Source organism: Lepidochelys olivacea, assembly GCF_965140295.1.
Source record: "Lepidochelys olivacea isolate rLepOli2 genome assembly, chromosome: 16".
Lineage (NCBI taxonomy): Eukaryota > Metazoa > Chordata > Testudines > Cheloniidae > Lepidochelys > Lepidochelys olivacea.
The window spans coordinates 24111790-24132717 of record NC_140426.1 but is presented as its reverse complement, the minus strand read 5'-3'; the positions used below and the strand labels follow the sequence as shown (position 1 = coordinate 24132717).

The window sequence follows — 20928 nt, the reverse complement described above, 5'->3', positions numbered from 1 at the left end:
TTCGCACCCTCTCTGGCACCCTGCTTTGCCTTGATCTTCTGAAAATAACTGCCTGTAGCTTAGTAAATTCATTAGCTGACTGACTCTGCCTAAATGTCCCTTTTGATGGAAGAGACTCCATCCAGTGGAGGTTGGGCATGTCTACACCCTTGCTGATGGAACCAATTTCCTCTATTCTTGGCCAGAGGCTGGCAGCCTGCAGGACCCACCACAAGGTGCATGGGCTCAGGGATTCACTCTTCAAGTGGTTCAAAATGCATTGGCCATTGCACGAACCATGCCTAGCCTGTCTGGCATTGTTTGGTGTTATGGGTTTAGTTAATGAGGTGGAGCCAGATGCTATGGTAACGGGGCTGGTACATCTGTAAATGTTCCAGGGAATTTCTCCACCTAATAAGAAAAGGAGCACTTGTGGCACCTTAGAGACTAACCAATTTATTTGAGCATAAGCTTTCGTGAGCTACAGCTCACGATGAAGTGAGCTGTAGCTCACGAAAGCTTATGCTCAAATAAATTGGTTAATCTCTAAGGTGCCACAAGTGCTCCTTTTCTTTTTGCGAATACAGACTAACACGGCTGTTACTCTGAAACCTCTCCACCTAATGGCTCCCAGAAACAACAGGCACTGTCTGGAGCTCCATCAACGGCTTTGGGAGGTATGTGGCGGGCAGCAGCAGGAGCCCATGACCAACCCCCACAATGCCTTTCTCTCCCCACAGGTTTCCTCTAAGCATGACAGTAGATGAGGTGTGCACAGCCAGCCCTGGAATAGGTGAGAGTCGTTGGAATGTTAGGCCGGGTTCGGTCGTGCTGCAATTAGTGGAAGTGCTTCTGAACTCTCATGTCTGCTCCACATAAAGGTGGATCTAGGAGCACGGGCATTGTTCCCCACAGTCACCTTTACGTAGGTACGAGGGGAGCTCTTCTGTTGGTGCAGCCCAGCAGCCTTGGTGACGGGTTAAAAAAAAACCCCAAACCAAAAAACTATTTGATAAATGTCAAAAGAAATAAAGTAATCAGCTGAAAGCAATTTGCTGAGCCGTGTAACCGCCTTGGGCTTACCATTTTCCTTTATTCATTTATCATGATAGACGCTTTCGGCCAAAATACACAAAGCAGAGAAATTGTTGACATGTGGGGCCCAAGTATAGAAAATCTTTCATTCCAGCCCCCGCCCCCTGCTCTGTGGACAAAATAACTTTCTTTTTTTTTTTTTTTTGGTTGTTTATTTAAAGACTACAGAGAACTCGGCGCTGCTCAGAACCAAACGGCCTTTGGAGCAGGGTTACTCCATAATTCATCATTTCCTCTGTTTATGAAGATAAACTGTGTTCTTGGGACGTACCTGCGGATAATGAGGGGCAGGAAGCTGCTACAAAGCATCCAACATTTAGAGCAAGTTCTGCTCCCCCCATGCCTCAAACCGTGCACATGATTCCCATTGGAAACTGAGACCCTGCAGTCAGAGTGGGGGCCGGAATGTGGCTTTCAGGAGGCGTCTAGCACGGTGCTTTCGAGTTCTCGTTAGGTGAGCTTAGTGCTGGCCAAAGCTGCTGGATTGACAGCTTGGGAGTTTCAAATCTTCTCTGTATCCATGAAACTGCTACAGCCTGGGGAACAGAAATACCATCCTCCCTGCCCCACCCCTCCCAGCGTGCCTCTCTCTACACCTCAACGGGTACAGAGTCATCCAGTCTCCTTGGCTTCTCTGCTAAGGGTGCCAACAGACGTGAGGCTCACTGCACTGTTCCCCCGCAACCTACCCCTGACGTGCACACTGGTCCATTGCGGACTGGCCTGAGCCCATCAACGTGCGTCACACAAGCCATCGAGCTTTGTGGTTTTGCTAGACGTAACTGCAGCCTCATTCAGCCACTAAGAGATTTGGGCTGCTCTGCCAGGTGTGTGCAACCCGTCCAACACATCGAGCTGGGAGCCTTTGCGTAAACAGGGGCCAGGCCACAGGTGAGCGAAACGTAAACTCTCCTGCAAAGGGAAGGGGATGGAGTGACAGGGAACTGCCTGGTCTGGATTTTAACGTCTCCTTTTGATTTTATTTTAGCTGAAAACCAACGACCTGGTTCACAGCAGGGCAATGAACATGTGGGTTTCCCTTAATCGCTTCCCTTTCTTCCCCCAGCATTATGGTTAGGGGCAGCTGGAACCCAAAGGAGCCTGGGAAGGCTCCAGGCAGAGCCTTCAGAATTGTGAGGTACATGGGGCCTTCTCTGAAAGGAGGATCCTGCGAGACCAACCTTCTGCTCAGTGTGGCTGGACTCTAGCTAGTGAAAGCCGTGGTTTTTGAGCACTCCTGTTCCGCTGGGACAAATCTATGCAGTGCCCTTGTCCAATGCATGAGTTTCAGCCAAGCCCCTGGGGGAAACACCTGCAGAATGGCAGGCTTTAGGGCCGGGTGGCCCTGCTTGCTGCTATTGACTTTAAGACCCTGTCTGTATCCGGTAGCAACACTGATACAACACAGAGCAATTGACCCTAGTGTAGACAGGCTCTAAGTGGGAATTTCATGGTAGGAAGTGTAAGAAAGAGATCTGCAAAGGGGACAAACATGCATTAATCTGACAACCCCACCCCTCAGTGCTTTAATGCCAGTGGCAGAGAGAAGCTGCTGCCATGGTGAAGGCTGACAACTAAGAGCCATTGCGCCCAGTATTCCTCAGTTCCTCTTAACCTTATTTTATCCAAATTCAGTTGTCATTGTTTGAATCAATGAAATACAGACTAGATTCACCCACCCCCAACAATGATTATGGGCCAATCCCCTGAGTAATCACAGCATAACCCTGTTCATGAGGTACGACCCAGTCCGTCCTGCCAGTCACACTAAGCTGCTACGACCAAGCATGGAGCATTTGGTCTGTGGTTCTCTGCAGGCCATAGTCACTGCTGACTGCGTCTGTCCAAGCTGCACTCAGCCGAGGAGCTCCTTGGTCTTCCCTGCCAGGAGCTTGTCCATCTCTGCTGCAGTGTCATCTGTCATTTGCTGGATCTGTAGCAACATAACATGGCCTTGAGTTAGATCCTTGTAAAGATGGGACACAGGCAATTCCTAACACAAAGCCCAAGCTCCAAAGCAAGCCAGCAGGCTAAATTCCGTTCTCGGTGTATATCCAGTCACTCCTCTGAGGTCAGTGGAATGTTCTTGTTCTTGGAGTAACTGAGACTAGAAGCCAACTGACTGTATGTGGAAGATCACAAATACATTTCACAAGCTGTCAAAACCCCGACAGATGCATCTTCCCACCAACACAATAACAGGTGCACGAGGAATGGTCTGAGCACACATGTCTTGGAAACGGGATCTCCTGATTTCTAATCCTAGCTCTGACACTATTTCCTGCTGCAGCCTTGGGCAAGTCACTTCTCTGTGCCTCCATTTTCCCAGCTGTAAAATGATAGCACCTCTTCACAGCACAGGCGTGTTGTAATTAATGTTTGGTAAAGGGCACAGAAATGGAACTCAGCACGGGCGTTCTCAGTGGTATAGTTATGGCTGATTGGGTTTGAGCATTGCCACGCGGTATGTCCAGTGACCTGTCTGACTCCTCCATCAGCATCCAGTTCTCCTTTAGCCAGATCCCGTCAGTGGCTGACTCTCCCACACCCACACACACCCAACATTTAACCTACTCTCCGTACAATCCCTGCCGGTCTCTGAAAGGCTCCTAGTGAAAAGCTCTTGGCTGAGACTGATCAGTTGCTCTGCCAAGTCCTTATTTAATAGACCTAATGTGGTGGGACAGTCTGTCGGTGAAACTGGAGGCCACCAGATGTCAGAGCCAGAACGTAAAGGACTCATCTCCTTACTCGTCGTAGCCTTCCTGCTGTTGTAATGAATTGCACAGCAGCAGCCGCAGTCTGCTAGTAGAAGCTTTTGCTTTTATTTGCAAATCGAGTACCAGACTGATTTACTCCCCTCTGTCATGGGGAACGCAGCACTATTCCAAAAGCCCAACCTGGTGCTCCAGGATCATGGTAATAAGAGTGGAGACAGGCCAAAATTTCAAAGGAACCTCCTAAATTGTGGTGGCCAGAGTTGTGCATGCACCTATTTGGGTGCAAAAGCCATGTGTAAGTGTGCGATGGGAATTTGCATGTGCAATACAGGCAGAGGTGACTATTGGGCACATACCATCGCTATTTGTGTGCAAATTTAGGTTCTGCCTGCTCCAATCTTACAGGGCCTATGTAGAAGGGTCTAATATCAATTTGGTCCCCAGTTTCCTAGGATTCCAGGTACGTGGGAGGTGAGCTTGCCTCATGTTGAAAATCCCTGGCACAAGCAAAATCTGAGCTGAGACACTGACCCCACAAATACAAGAAGCCATCTGACTGCTCTGGAAGAGCTCCTCTTTTTGCTTGCACAAACTTTTATGCCAGGAAGTGTTTATCAAAGGTGTCCACAGCACCAGCTTTTGGGCACACTGACACATTCAGAAGATAATTCCTGTTTAACACCAAAACATCCCCATCACGGCAACAGCTAATGCTACTATGGCTTTGTCTATCCCATGAGCTAGGGCTGGGATTCCACGTGCTCTCACGGAACCAGTGCGAGTAGAGATAGCAGAGTAAATGTAATAGCTCAGCCGTGCTTCCAGTACCACTGCCCGTGTTACCACGACTGCACTGCTGTTTATTCTCGCGCTAGCCCAAGCAGGAAAATCCCACCCCTAGCTCATAGTGTAGACGAAGCTAAAGTTAACTTCTACCAGCAGCGAGCATGCAAAGGAGTGCTCTCTGCTATATTCCTAGGGTTTACTGCTAACAAATAATATCTTGCAGTTAGAGGCCTTTATTCAGCAGGGTACTTAGGCATGTGCCTAATCTTAAGCATGAGTAACTGACTTCAGTGAGACTGCCCATCTGCTTAAAGTTAGGTATGTGCTTTAGTATCTTGCTGAATCTAGCCACAAAGCCATAGCATAGTGCAAGGTTACTAATGTTTGATTAGTGTTAATTTCATTGCAGTCAATGGAGCATTGTCGACTCCCACCAGCTGATGATCTGGCCCTATGTGCTTGCAAAGTCTATGTGCACTTACGGCATTGCATAAATGATGGTGATAAAACTGCCAGTGAAGATTCAAGCAGCAGGGCTGGACTCTGGCCACCCTGCTGGCCTGCGTATTTGGCACATGCTGCTACAGTAGGCTTGTCAGGCTACTGAAGGTTTGTGGGAACCTTTACTACCCTCCCCCCTTCAATTTGCACAGGTTCATGCCCCAAAGTTGACTCTAAGTTTCAGGTTTGAACAAAGCCAAAATCGCTCTGCGGAAGGCAGAGAGAGCAGCAGTTATGACTTATTTAAAAAAAAAACACAAAAAAGGGCCAGGCCCACCTCAGCCCCCCCTCAAACCCAGCTCCTAACAAGTGTTTCCTGAAATCTGCGTTTTTGTTACCAAAGTCTAGCACAGCTGGATCTTCTCCCTCATGGCCCTGTCCCAAGGGAGTCAGGAAACATATGCAACGCACTGCTGGGGAGAAAAAATACCTGCTTTTCTACCAGCTTAATGGTGTCTTCAGACACTGTGCTCTTGGCCTTCTTCACTTGGTTCACAGCGTTACTCCGGACCTTTCGCAAAGAGTCCTTACCCTTGTTCGTAAGCTGTTTGGCGAGTTTAGCCAGGCTTTCACGGTGTTCTCTTGTTACCCTAATCAGGGAGAAGTAAAGGGCGTTAGGCGTAGCATGTAACTGATCTGTTCATTGTGATATTATGTGTGTGCAGGATAAACTGGCAAGCTGAGGAAGTACAATCCACTGATCCTGTCCACACTGGCCTCTTTCAAACAGTTCCTCCTGGGTCTGGGACCGACACCTTTCAAACTAAGTCATGTAAGTCTCAGGACTGGAGTGGAAGGCAACAAGCATGGCAGTAGCTTAGGGATTTGGATCAGATCTTATTACGTTTATGGTTTTCTGTGCAGTGCCTGAAAACCATGCTGAAATGTTTAGGCTTTTCTTTTTTGTGCTGCCAAGGCATCTGCAAGAGTGAAGAGGGAATATCAACCTCAAAACTTGAGATGCTGAGCTGAAAAGTTTAATCCTGCTGTAAAGCTGTGAAGGGGCAGGAGGAAACCCCTTAACCTCTCCTTGCAACTGGAATAGTCTGAAAACTATATCTGGGAGTTATACAGCTTACAGGGTGAATCTCTTTATTCAGCCATTTTCCAGTTCTTCACGAGCATGCGGGAACCAGACTGGTATTTCCACTGTGATCGTATTTAACACGCTGTTTGAGAAGAGACCAATATTGCAAAATTTTCTAAAATAATGATTTCAATTTATTTGTATCCAACTCTAGCAGACTGAGGTTTCAAACCAGACTTGTAATTCAGACACTCAGCTCCTCACAGTGGGTCAGGAGCTGCAGACAAACACAGGGAAAACTCCCATGATTCCCCAGTTGCTTCAGTTTCTAGATCAGAAAGGAGAGGCATCTAGGATCCTGAGCATAAGAATGGGGCACTGGAGCTGCAGAGACCCTGTCACCCTCAGAGGCCCTGGTCAAGTCATTTAATCTCTTGATACCTCACTCTCCCAGTGTGGAAAATGGGGCTCTGACAGCACCTATTGTGAGGATTAATTATTTAGTAAATGTTTTCAAAGTGCCTTGAAGATGAAAAGCCTGTTGCAAGTGCTACATATCATTAGCAAGAGAATGCCTGTCTGCTAGTGGGAGATATTGCAGAATAAACATTTCACAGGAGTATTTAGAAATTGACTGCAACAGACTAGGTCACTGCAACATTAAAGACAAGGCTCTTCCTGCGCGGAAATCAGGAAATGGGGAGTTAGGGTTCCCATAGCAATGTTAGCTCTGCCTCTTTGCGGGTATTAATTACAAAGAGTCTTTCATTACCCGAGCAGTTTCTGAACCCTTTCCTAGCTCACTCACAGCCTGATAAGCCACATTCCCTTTGGTTTCTTCGCTCCACAGCCAAGTTGCTCAAGGCAGATGTTTGCAGAGGCCCTGACCAATCACAGGCTCATTCATTTATTTCCAGAGCTGATTATTAAATTATTATTAGGAATGAATTTAGTGTCTTTAAAATTGCAGCATTTAACAGACCCACAGACCGTAGTCCAGGACAGATCCGCTTCACGACTGCACTGCTCTGTTAACGTGCTGCAGCTGAGGTCTGGAGGCAGGCAGTTTGCCTCCCTAGCCCTTTGTTTCCTCTGCTGAGCTGTGGCCACGGGAAGAGTGACTGTGCCCATAAGTCTGGTGATGGAGATGCCTGGATGAAGGTGACCAGTTTATTTCACACAGGGCAAACATCTGTCATCTTAGACCTGAGCCTGCATTTGAGCCATTGACCTAGGAGGGAGAAACTATGAATCAGAACACCAATCCTTTCAGGGCTTCTCTTCTGAAAGTTATGAACCAGAAAACAGCCACATACCAAAACAGCACAGTCTGTTCATAAGAACGGCCATATGGGTCTGATCAATGTCCATCTAGTCCAAGATCCTGTCCTCCAACAGTGGCCAATGCCAGGTGCTTCAGAGGGAATGAACAGAACAGGGCAATTATCAAGTGATCCATCCTCGGTTGTTCAGTCCCAGCTTCTTGCAGTTGGAGGTTTAGGGACACCTAGAGTCTGCGGTTGCATCCCTGACCATCTTAGCTAATAGCCATTAATGGACCTCTTCTCCATGAATTTATCTAGTTATACTGTTCAGAAATAGGGGTAAAAGAGGTCAGATTCCCAGACAGTGTTTCAGGGGAGCATCTCTGTCTGCTACTCTGGACATTGGAAATTTCTACATGACTCTTTTCACTTACTTCCCTGCTAGGCAGAGGGTGTGTTGGTCTGTGGCTAGAGCTCCCCACGTGCGGTAGATCCAGTTTGTGATTTGCTGCTCACCTCCCCACATGTGTAAATGTTTTGTGGATTGTGCTGAGGGTATCACTCAGCTGCTCAGGGCTGCTGAACCTTTAAGGAAATGTTTGTTTATGCAGTGCTGCCAGATTTCCTATGCTGCTTGGCACAGGGTCACACATCTCCTTGTCTGTCTTTATTAATGCCCATTTCTGTTTAACAATGTGTAGTGACATAGAGCTTTCTTTGTGGGTTTTACATTCCACTGAGATTATATATAGGTTCTGAGCTCCTACCACCAATAATGCTACAAAAACATCTATTTCTTTCAGGCAGCCGCTGCTCCTGCTAAGGAATTCATCAATGCGAGGCTGCTGGTTTCAAAGGCCATCTATTCCCTTGAACGTGGCGATTCTGGCACCAGATCTGCTAACCTCACAGGTGATCTGGGCACATTTCGTTTTGGATGTAGGAACTGTTGTCCCTATCTCCTCTTTAAAGGGAACTGCTGTAAGAGAAGCCTGAGATGTCTAATCAGAAGTGACGAAAAGGGGCAAGGTGCTTGCCCCTTCTCCGCCTCCCTTTCACACCAGCCCATAGAACTGGCTCTGTGCTGGGGCATGGACACTCCCCACCCTTGGAACTCCAGGAGGCTCCTACTGGGGTGGTGCCGCTTCACATCACCCCCAACATAGAGCTGCGAGCAGATAACCAGGGCCGAACCCTCGCTATTTAAACCCAATATTTTTAAAAGTGTGCAGGGCTCAGATTGCTAGTGATGTCTCCTCTTTGTTTCTTTCAGTCAGTCGCCAGTTATCCAAACACGGCCACATCTCGATGCTCTCTTATGAGCCTGGGGCACATGCACAAACACAGAGGGAAAACAATGCGGGCCACTTCTGGTCTCTGCTGAAAGACGTTTACATTGGTAAGAATGGTTTTGTATCATAAATGATAGGAATTTCCTGTGAGTGAGAGGGATCAGATAGAGGTACACAGGCGCAACTGGATACTCTGCTTGTATGATTTGAGATACATGTTGAAAGTTAATGTGCAAGATGAATTACCCAGTACTAGGTGAGAATGACATATTTTTGTTATGATGAAAGAATTGGAGTACAAGGTTCCAAAACACTTTGTTTTTTCAAATGACATTTCATGAGCCTGTTTGCCCCATACTGGGGACTGTGGGTACTTCTTAAATAAAAGAATTAAAGCAGAGTCACTGAACTTTCAAATGACTCACTGGACTTTCAGTCAAGTGTGTGTAAAAATATTACTAATTTATAAACAACATCCAGTCTCTCACAATAGATCTAAAAAGAGATGGCTGTAGCCAGGAGGCAATACCACAAAGGGCACAACGTCAGGTCAGATTTGGCTGAGAAATCAAACTGATAGAAATTTTCTCAAGTTTTATTTTTTAAACTGGAACAGAAACTTTTTTTAATACAAATAAACATTGCCCATGCAGTGTTTGCGACACAAACACTGAAGCAGGTTTGTGCCGGAGGCCCTAAAAGGGAAATTGACATGAAAGTGAAAGTAGACAAAAATAAAGGTGACTAGTCTCTATTTGTTGTCTAAGCTGAGGGAAATGCAAAAACAAAACAAATAGAATAGACCGAGAAAAGTAAATTAGATTGTGAAATTTTTCCGTTATAATAATCGCAGGCTGTGATCATGCAACTGGATCGATGTGGATGCAAATTTGACCACATGTATCTGGTTGCTGGATCAGGACAGAAATTACCTGTGTTATCAACACCACCTGACATTTGGGAGTACAATAGTTGGATTTTTTTTAAAAATGATTTGTAGTCCAATAACGTCACTTTAAAGGGACACTGTCAAACATGATCAATCACATTTCTGTGTGGAAAGTATTGGATTTACTGGAAGTACAAAAAACACCTAAAATAACACTTTCTGAAGAAAGATAAAAGGAAAACATCTCGGGTTTTTTACTATGCACATTTGACATCACTTTTGCATAGTCAATTTCACTGATTCTCTTGACTTGTCAGTGAGTTTTTCCTTTGTAAATATCAGGAAGCAGAAAAAAAATTATAAAAACTTAAAGAATTTAAAAAAATCCAGGGCATACTATTTAAAAAGGTACCTTTATCAAAAACTGGATTTTTTTATAAGTAATTGTTTTGAAACTAATCAAGTTAACACTGTCCCTTTTTAAAGGCTAGTTGAACCTGTTAATATTTAGTCTTGTCACAAGAGAACACGTGGGAAGCGTGAATCTGAACTTATGTGGCAACCTGCTGGTCATCTGTCCTCAGTCAGAACTGAGACTGAGAGAGAGAGAGACTATGTTCTGTTAAACTGGGACTCCCTGACCTGCCAAACACCCAGGAAAAATGAAACTAGGAATGACAGCAGTGATACCCCAGAGGGGACGATGAAATAAGCCGGACAGATTTCCTAGTGCTGACCGTATGGTTAGACAGGCAACATGACTGGAACTCCGCCTCATCTGCAGCACCACAAAAGAAAGTGACAGAACATACACACTTGTTTGACAACACTTTTTTGTTTTTAAAGGATTTACTGATTTCTGGATTTCTTCTCCCCTGTAATTCATATTCACTGAGTGCCCATTAACAATACTGTGTGGCAACCCAAGATCCTAGGCAATTATGAAGATAATAGTGCCCTCCTCTTCCGTCCTGCCACTCCTTAGGAAACAGGGAAGGGGAGAGAGCATATGAAAGAAAGAAAACCAGCAAATGGAATGAAAATTCCACTCAGCTTCCCTCAAAGCAACAGACAACAGCAATTAGAGACTTCTCTGATTGAAATACTTGAAACGTAATGTAATTTCTTTAAGCAGATCTGTAATACAAGCAAACTTTAACTTGTCTATTCTTATCCAAAGTCACCTACTTGGAAATATACATAATATATGGTAAGACTCTATCAGGGGCCCTTATGCAAGTTGTTCCAGACCATTCTCAGAGATGCGGGCCCTAATTCACTGGGCTTGGAATGCCAATTGTCTGTATTTTTGCAACGTTTATGTCTATCTTAGGTACCTATCTGGCCCTCATTCCATAGGACAGTAGTGCCTCACAATCTTTAATTTATAATCCTCACTGCACTCTTGTAAGGCAGGACACGGCTGTTATCCCCATTGTACAGATGAGGACACAGAGAGGCTAAAGGACTTGCCCAAGGTCCCAGGAAGTTTGTGGCAGAGCAGAAATTTGAACCCAGGTCTCCCAAGTACTAGGTTAGTGCCCTAACCATGTGTCTAGATCTGTGGATAAGCATTTATGGAAGTCAGAATGAATAAAAATAAAGCCATGCTCTGATAGGCCTGTTGGGGTTTTTTTTGTGGTGTAATCTGCATAATTAAATTCCTAATAAAACGGAGATACATCACAAATCTTCAGAGCATCCTGATGGGCTGAGGCTGTAACATACACTGATGTCCGCCCCTCCCAGCATCAGCTCTTCTGTGACTGTGGACTTCAGTGGGAGATGGATCAGACCCTAATTCATCTCAAGTACACAACAGATATCTGCCCATAACTATGACAGACATTTTGCCAGAAGCTGGGAATGGGCGACAGGGGATGGATCACTTGATGATTACCTGTTCTGTTCATTCCCTCTGGGGCACCTGGCATTGGCCACTGTCCGCAGACAGGATGCTGAGCTAGGTGGACCTTTGATCTGACCCAGTATGGCTGTTCTTATGTTCTGCACTCCAGTACATTGGTTTGTATCCAGAAGTGAATGGACTTACTCTGGATTCGTACTGCTATAAATACAGGAACTGTTTCAGGCACCACTGTAATGCAGCTGCCTCTGGGGTAGAACTTGACAGCTGTTTAACAGCTGTACAGCAATCCTGCATAGCAGTTAAATGGAAATAGTGAAAGAAGCAGAAAATTACAAGTTCCCTGCTTGGCCATCACTCCCTCCTGCCACTCCTTTGGTGGCTGGATGACGGTTCATCTCCATGTTACTGATTCATCATTGCATCAGTGTGGTTATATGCTGGCGTAACTCCAGCTATTTACAGAAAGGCAGTGGTGAATCAGGCCTTGAACGGGGTACTCAATTCAGCTCTCTTAGGAGAGTTTGACTTTAAGGTGCCTGGCCATTGCCTCTGATGCCTTGTTAAATGCAGCAGCCATCCACTGCCCAACTCCCTTCTGCGCAGGGGGGAAACTGGAAAACAGCGAGGCAGAGCCCCATGTATCAAAAGAATGGATACTGCAATGCTGGAGAATTCGCAGGAACCACTGGCTTGACACTTGGAAGAGGTTCCATCAGATATTTCTTAAAGGCTTGGGTTTTTTTAAACCCCAGATGTAGCAATACGCAAAGCGACTGTGTCAAGACCTTACAGTAACCATGCATTCTTATCCTCCGGAGAATATGCACCAGGATCACAAATGAAATCCACTGCAGCCCATTACATCATCTCACATAACCATGAATTTAGACAGACAGTCATTATAATTACTTACTTAGGAACTGGCACCCGAATTATTATCCCATCTACTTCCGGGTTCAGGTTCATTCCACTCTCCCTTATAGCCTTGATAGCTGCAGCTGTACTCTGTAAACCAGATCAAAAGGTAAAAGGAATTAGTAAATAATTATTACCAGATGCCAGAACTCTGTTGATAGCTGGCAATCCATCTCACCAGAACATGGAAACATTTAGTTCTGTTACCAGTACGATCAGGAAGTTACATTGGTGCAGAGTGCTTTGATCAAATGGAATTGCAAACTACGTCCATTCTTGGTACCAGAGTATTAGGGAGTGGGGAGGGGGAGAAAGCAACAACAAAAGAAAACAGTTTTGCTTCTTTGAAACTATTTGAATGCTTTGAGGCAATGCAGATCAAAACCACAATAAATCCCCATAGGAGAGCCTGGACTGGGGAAAAGGGAGATGAAAGATTCTCTGCCTTTAAAAATTCTAGTTGAATGTTTTACACTAGAAATTGCACAGTGCCAATTTAGAAAAGTTACTAATTTAACTCATGCGGCACTACAATCAAGTTGGGTTAAATCCAGACATTAGTTTGTGGCTGAGGAATGCAACCAGTGCTTTTACAACAAGGCTCAGTTGTATTTATTTAAGTGTCTCATAATTTATTATTTACTTATTATAACTCTTTCCCCGGTGGCTGCTGCATGCCAGCATAATGTGGCAATGCCAGCAATCCAGTACTTCGTTGAAGGCAAGGTACCTGTACACAGGACAGCGCTGGAAAGTCACTTGGCCCAACACAACAGGTATGCTTGGTAAACAGTGAAGTGATCCAAACCTATCCAACAGCTTCCATGTCACATATTATTGGAGTAAAGACAAACAGGGTTACAATGTTACCTAAAGGAACCGGGCTGATGGGGATGAATCCAGTCGTCTTCAACGGTTCAACGCCAGAGATGAATTTGGTACACAGGGCTTGACAATCTATTTAGACCCTGATTCAGCAGAGTACTTAAGCATTTAAGTGCTGTGGATTCACTGACCTGTTTGCGTTGTTTTACAGCATCTATTTGGTACTTGTATTGTCTCAAATGCAAAATAAAGTCAAGTCAAAAGAGCACGAGAGAAAAACACTGAGAATGGACCCAAGCATTCAGGTGCTTGAAGCTAAGCATGTGCTTAAATGCTCTGCTGAATCAGGGCTTTAGACACGATATTTAATAGCCATCTCCCATATTAAAATTCACCTGTAAGAGAACTTCTTGAGGGACCCACTATAATGTTAGAGGGAGCTGCCCTGCTTCATCAGAGCACAGATCCCTTTCTACACAAGTTAGTCTCAAATGCATACATCTTTTGCTTCATTTTATCTCTGTATGATCCATGAAAGACAAACCTGCCTCTTTAACAAAAATTATCCCTTCCAAATGCAAGGTTTGGTTACAATCCTCTCTATCCCATGAGATGTGGTGTGGCATCTTGGAAAGCACGTAATCAGTTCTTGTTTAGTACAGCATTTGGAGATCTGATGTTTCGGGAAGGATGCAAAGAGTGTGCATCATATTCAGAAACAGCAAGCATTAACCGGCCCATTTGAAAGCAACCTCGATCAATCCCAAACTGAACTTTTGTTGGGTTCCACTGTTGAGTGATTTCTGATCAAATAGTCAAACACTGTGGTCACGTTATAGTTAAAATGTCATTTTATCAGACACTCTGGTAGCAAATTTCCATCATGCCCTGTCCATTTATTTCATTCTTTAACATGGGCAATAACAGAAGAAAACTAGCCTAGGGTTTTTTCCCAACAGTATTAAGTTTCCTTAAAGTAGCGCTGCTGTTTCTGCTCTTCTTTTCGTACCATTAACTTTAGCTGCAGACTGCTACAATAGCTGGACAGCTACGGCATGCACCATTCCTCTGCCCAGGCACTCCCGAGCACTGCGTTGCACGTGCATGCAAACGAGCATTGTGTCAATGTGGTGTAAAACACAATTGCGAGCATTTACGTGGACTTAAAAGTTAAGAAATGCTAAAGACATTGAGAACAGAGAAAACCTCTAGTGGATTAGCTCAGCATTTTAAAGCCATAAACATGTGATGTTATAAACCAGTGTCTGGGCTATGGGAAGGAAACGCTCAGTTAAAGCAATATTGTTTAACATATACATTGGCTGAGACAGAGGAAGGGGAAAAATACTACAACATTACCCCCACCCTGTTCCAGCAAATGAACTGTTCCTGTTAGAAAAACAAAAAACTCACAAAACATCTAATTGTTTTTTCTAAACCTTGCACATGACTAAGGCAAACGGGGTTTGGCCCAGGGGGTCCATTTCCACTGTGCTTTTCTCTCACATGCTCTTTTGACATAATGTTATTGGGGGAAGTGATAGCTCAGTGGTTTTAGCATTGGCCTGCTAAACAGAGGGTTGTGAGTTCAATCCTCAAGGGGGCCATTTAGGGATCCAGGCCAAAAATTGGGAATTGGTCCTGCTTTGAGCAGGGGGTTGGACTAGATGACCTCCTGAGGTCCCTTCCAACCCTGATATTCTATGAATGTTTATTCTTTGTTTGATACAATGCAAGCGTGAGACAGATGCTGTAAACAACACATCCAGGTCAATACGTGCATGAAGTTATCTAGGCATTAACCTATCCTCATACATCCAAGCAGTAGCCCCAGGTTATTTCCGTCAAAGAGATTACATAACTACCTCAGCTAGAGAAGTATAGAGCTGGTGGTCAAGGGTTAAGTGACAGGTTTCAGAGTAGCAGCTGTGTTAGTCTGTATTCGCAAAAAGAAAAGGAGGACTTGTGGCACCTTAGAGACTACCAAATTTATCTGAACATAAGCTTTCGTAAGCTACAGCTCACTTTATCGGAAGTGGTACCTGGTTTGGGGAATAACTAGATTTGGGGTGATGATACAGAGAACCATATTCCATTTCTAAGCATTTGGTTCAAAGCCATTCTCACTTCCTCACTGTGGATGGGCTGAGTCCCACAATGACTTATTCCAACCTTCTCACCTGTAAATTTTGGAGGTTCAGCTCTAGTGGAACCTAGATCTGAACAGCTCACAGGATTGGGCCCATAATTCTTAAAAGTTATCATGCACTGGATATGTTTTAAGAAGCCTTGTGGCATGAAGTGCCCTGTAACGACCTCCTTGGAGATTTTGCTGGCTTAATTAATTGGGAGAAGCCTTTGAAAAATAAAGATAAATAAATGTTGGCTAACATCCAGTTCTAGAGCTGGGGCAATGGCTGACCCTGTGCCCACTAATACTAACTAGGATCTATAGAGCCCAATGGGACACTTTACAGTCACTTTTCTGAGCAAAAGCCCTCTCTGTGGGACTGATAATGGTGGAAATTAAATGCCCAACTTTGCTCCACTATGGGAGTGGCACAATCTATTCAGAAGTGGATATGCTATTTTTGCCACAAACTTTCAGAGGCTGCCATCGACACAAGTGAAAGACAAATAACTTTCATAGGAGCTTCAGTCCTCTACCACCACGTAATGGTTTCATGATATAGACTAGTCTTCATCAGGAGGTGGGCTGGCATAAATAGCAGGACAGATCTAGCATTCTTACTGTATGCATAATTCCTGATGAGTCAATGGGAGGTCGTGTGTGTGCAAAGAGCGCTGTATGTGACACAGATACTGGAGAGGGAAACACCTTTTAGGCCACGGCAAAGCAAAATTCTGCCAAAGCAGAATTTTCCTCTATATTATCTCTAGCTTTATTCAGGCCAGTTTTAAATGACTCAAGTGATAGGAAATTATTCCACAAGGCTAAAAGAGCTCTCTCAGGACTTTCCCCACGATATTGTGCCAAATTCAATCTTGATATAGTGGGTGCATCATGGAGCAATGGCGACATTCCAGCGCTGCTTCGAAGGTGAGGTACCCAAAACACAGGAAAGTGAACACGTACATTCAGTAGTGAAACATTTCATTCTGTGACTGTAAGATCAGGAAGTGATACTGATCCAGAATGAAGTCAATAAGAATTGTGCTAATTCTACTGGGGTGGAATGTGCCCCATTCAGTCTAAATTTTCCTTTGCTCAGTTTCATCCCATTATTCCTACAGTAATTATACTCCTTTTGGTTTTGAAAGGAGATAAAACGCTTGTGCCTCTGAGCTGCTCAGTCCCCTTTTCCTTCCATTTGGATTTTCATATCCCTTCAATCATGTCCACGTACCTCTGGAAAACTAGCCATATTTACTAGAATGAGCTGAGGAGATTTCAGCGAGATTTGTCCAAGCTGGTTTAATGGAAACTTTCCATCGTTTGTTGTCACAGTTATATGATCAAGAGTGCCTGAAAAATAAACCGAAATAACAATGGCATGTCAATATTACACAGCACTTTTATGTTTAAAAAAACTGAACAGCATTGAAATTATAATATGCATTCATACTCCTACTTCTTCATATTATGCATTCAGACATTAGAAGAAAAAACAATATATTTTTAAAATAGGTCTGTTCTTCCCTTGCAGAACAAGCAGTCCTAGTTTGTATTTATATATCCCCCTATGGTTTTTGCAATCCAAACTTCACAGGATTATGCTAGTGCATGAAAACCAGAAAGTGAAACTGACTAATAAACTGACAGAATGAAAATGGTAAAGGAAGAACATAACTAGTAAGGTGGAAATTAAGTATTTAAAATTCTTGCAGTATAAATGATCTAACCTCTTATAACACAGGTACAGGAGATTTATATGATTTTTAAGCTGACGGTGTTCCTCTGTGCCCCCAGATTCTTTCCTAAATCCCCACAGGAGGTGCAGTTCACTGTCTAATTTAAAGTATTTTATTTCACTCTAAGATCCCCTTAATCTGCTTTGTAGTTTCTGCTGCAAAATGTTAACAGGCCAGAAAGCACAGGGGAGACAGGGCACTTTATCAGTATGATTTAAAAAAAAAAATAACTGAGGTTAAAATAAATCGTTAAGCAATTGAGCTGCCCATTCTAACTCCATTAGAGACTGAGTTGGGGTGGTGAATGATCCATATTTGGCCATTGTTTAAGTTTTCTCCCTGAAACTGGATACGCATTACAAATGTGTGTATTCAGTGTGCTAGAGTAACTGTAGCTTGGTCAAATATATTCACGTTTCTTTATGAACACAAAATTCACTGAACAGGGTTTGTAAAGGTCACTAACCACAAATATGCATTGTAGAAGAAGTCTGCATATGCCAGACACCAGGCTGATGGCAATTTCCAAAAGGCTAATTTAATGGCAATTGGATTTTTCCTGCCCTACTGCACCATTAGCTGACAACTTGCTTCTTCATCACATCTGCAAACAGTTCAGTTAGACATTTTTGACATCTCCCACTTACAAAAGCCATTTTCAGGAAGTTATTAACAAAAATGGATTCTTCCTGGTCAAGCTCAGGGTGAAGAAAGTCTTTAGTTGGGGATCTCAAGGTTGCAGTAATTGGGTACCCAGTGAGTAACTCAATAAAAAGAAAATCAATTTACAGAAAATGAAAGACACAGATCTGGGCTGGAAAGGCTCAGCGGATTTATTTATAGACAGTAGAGAATTATATAAGCAAGTTACTGACCTGGTGAGGTTCTTATATTGAGATTTTTCCCGAATTCTTCCTTAAGGGCTTCCATCACTGCCTTCATTTCGCCATTTACTTCCCCGAGACTGATAATATCTTCAACTAAGGCAGCATTAATATTCACTCTAGCTTGGGTCTGCCCTTTACCTTTAGCTGAAAATTGCACACACAATTAATTTCTGTACCACTGACAACACCATGGTCTCTTACTGAACTATCACATTAGAAAACAAAAAGGAGCCATTGCAATTACTTTCAGATTAGTAACTGGAGGTTAGCATAAATTGAAGTATATATTTTTAAGATGGTAAATGATAAGCCTGTGATCCAAAATGTATTTGCACATCATGCGCTGTGTGTTTTGCAACACTAATTTCAATATGGAATGTGAAGATTGCTAATTAATGACCTGATCCTGCAAAGATCTCTACAGGTGTGGACTCTTGCGAGATTCCTTTCCAGATCAGGGATTAATGGCCTTACTCATGCAAATAGTCACCTTGATGGCAACAACAGTGCTAAGTGAGCATTTTAAAATTAAATTTCAGCTGCACAAGGACTAAAAATATTAGAGCGTTTTGAAGAAAATAAAATGTTCTGGTCACCAAAATAAAGGTACTTCCCAGAGAAAAAATGGTGGAAGGGGAATGTTCATTAAGGTGTAAGTGACATCAGGACGGAAATCCTACTTTCAGCAAAGTATGGATACATAATTAGAAATGGCAAATTCTAGTAAAGAGGCTTCTTTCTTTACCTTTGGCTTTCTTGGTAGCTAGATGTCTGGTCAGTATTGTCTGGTGGACCACACACTGCCTGCAGCCATTCAGCATCAGGGTTGTATGCCTCGAAGGTACTTGCAGGGGTGGCCTTACTAGTCCTGAGAGAGAATTATGAAACAGGGGAGGCAGCTGACGGAGACACCTTAATGCCATGGCCATGGCATACAACTACTCTTTCGTTCACCTGGAAAAGCAAAAAATGGGAGATACGAGAACAGTCTTCTACAATCGTCGTGTAAAAATGGTTTCAAGTTTAATATCAAACTGTCAGTCCATGATAATGATCAGAGGACAACAGGCCTGCTTCTGGTCCTAATGAATCAATGCAGTTTTGCTGCTGATTTCAATGGCAGGATGACTGGATCCAATATACTCATATAGCATTAATATTGACATCTGCCAAGGAGATGTGGAGGCTGCATTAAGATGGAAACTCGAAACACAGGTATGACCACATTTTTGACAAGATGCTTTTAAATATGTCAGTCGCATACAGATTTAAACACAAAATTCGGTGGCACAAAATTTGAGACTCTAGAATCCCGCAATCCCCTTCCTGTTTTTAAAATAATGATGACTATATATTATTTGTATGGCAGTAGTACTTAGGCCAGGACCCTATTGTGCTAGGCACTGTACAAACAGAACAAGACCCTGGGGAAGGTACATCCATCAGTGGCTATTAGCCATGTTGGTCAGGGATGCAAACCCACACTCAGGGCAACACTAAACCTCTGACTGACAGAAGCTGGGAGTGGATCATTCTATAATTGCCCTGTTCTGTACACTTCCCCCTGAAGCTCTGGCACTGGCCACTGTCAGAGACAGGATACTGGGCTACCATTGGTCTGACCCACTATGGCTGTTTTTATGTTTCTTTTGTCTGTTTTGTCCAACTTCTGCTTCCTCTGTGACACTTGGATTCTAAGTTCTCTGGGAGCAAGACTGTTTTCTCTGTTACTTGTCGTCTTTTCTTTACCACACACAATACAACAGGGACCGTTTGTCCGAGCTTCCAAAATGCTCCCACAAAACAAGTAAATAACAATAATAATACACTACTGCCAACCCCAACCGTTTGAATATTATGAGATTGACTTAAAAATACGATTTATTAATAAATAATAAATGTGGGGTTCTTTTATTTTGCCTTCTTGCTTTTGAACTTCTAGGGTACAGATAGGTCACATTTTCAAGCATTTTTCTGCGACCAGGTCAGCCACGAACCTTTGTAAAAAAATTAAATGACAGTTGGGATTCTCCTGAATTCACATGAATCCAGGAGCTGAGACTTACGTAAAAATAACGCCTAGTGCGAGACCGAACAATTGGGAGAATTGGCAACAACTGAAGACGGAAAGACAGAGAAGAATGTGGTGGCAGGTTAGTAGCCACACAGCAATGTTGCCCTGCAGTTTAGGACAGGAAGTGAGGAATACCACACCCAGCTAAAAACAGCAATAGGGAAATTAGGCAGGCAGAAGATACTTTCCTGTTCTGGGCTCTGGGGAGGAGTTCACACAGTGATATCAATGCCTGGGGATCTTTACCAGCCACAAGATGCCAGGGGCTGGGTTTTACAGATCACCCCAGGCACCTCATGCTTAACAGACTCCCCCACCTCCCTGACCCTTACACACCCCTTATGAAGCCCTGTGTCAGAAACCTAGGCCAAGAGGGCCCCTGGCCTCAGGAGCACCTCCCCTGCCCACCACTTAACCCTGCCCCACCCCCTGCACTCCAAGCCCCGCCCCCGGTACAAGCCCCGCCCCTTCGCCCACCCCCTGCTCCTGGCGTTCTGCCCCATGGTGCATAGCCCCAACCACTACCAGCCCTGCCCCATAATGCAAGCCCCGCCCCTTATCCTAGAACCACCCCCTGCTCCGGAGCTCTCCCCCATGGTGAATAGCCCCACCCACTGTTCCCCAGCCCCGCCCCGGTGGTACACAGCCCCGCCCCATAGCGTGTAGCCCCGCCCCTGTTCTCCAGCCCCGCCCCCATGGAACACAGCTCCACCGCCCCGCCCCCAGGTGCCCTGCGCTCACGCTGCCTGCACAGTCCCGCCCCCACTCTCAGGCCGCCCCCATGCTCGCTCAGCCCCGCCCCGGACCTTAAGCCCCGCCCACTGCTCTGGTTGCCGTTGCTCGGTCTCCCGGTCCCCGCAGCGCGGCCCCGCGCTCCCACTCGCCGCTCAGCCCCGCGCCGCACGCCGCGCCAACGTCACCCACCTGCGA

The 20928-nt window shown here is 44.5% G+C and overlaps 1 protein-coding gene and 1 long non-coding RNA gene across 2 annotated transcripts; one reads left to right on the top strand and one right to left on the bottom strand.

Annotated features, from left to right (window-relative positions):
• Positions 1-1052: 1052 nt before the first annotated feature.
• MRRF (mitochondrial ribosome recycling factor) lies at positions 1053-20921 on the bottom strand. The gene is made up of 7 exons (XM_084650516.1): positions 20805-20921; positions 18670-18878; positions 17913-18068; positions 16533-16651; positions 12338-12429; positions 5512-5671; positions 1053-3007 (listed from the first exon to the last, which is right to left on the bottom strand). Exons 2-7 carry the CDS (start codon positions 18851-18853, stop codon positions 2930-2932), a joined length of 789 nt encoding a protein of 262 aa, XP_084506642.1. The 5' UTR covers positions 18854-18878; positions 20805-20921; the 3' UTR covers positions 1053-2929.
• Positions 5679-9054, top strand: LOC311532232. Its single transcript, XR_014714354.1, has 3 exons — positions 5679-5853; positions 8177-8285; positions 8647-9054. It is a non-coding gene; the product is annotated as an uncharacterized lncRNA (long non-coding RNA).
• Positions 20922-20928: the final 7 nt, after the last annotated feature.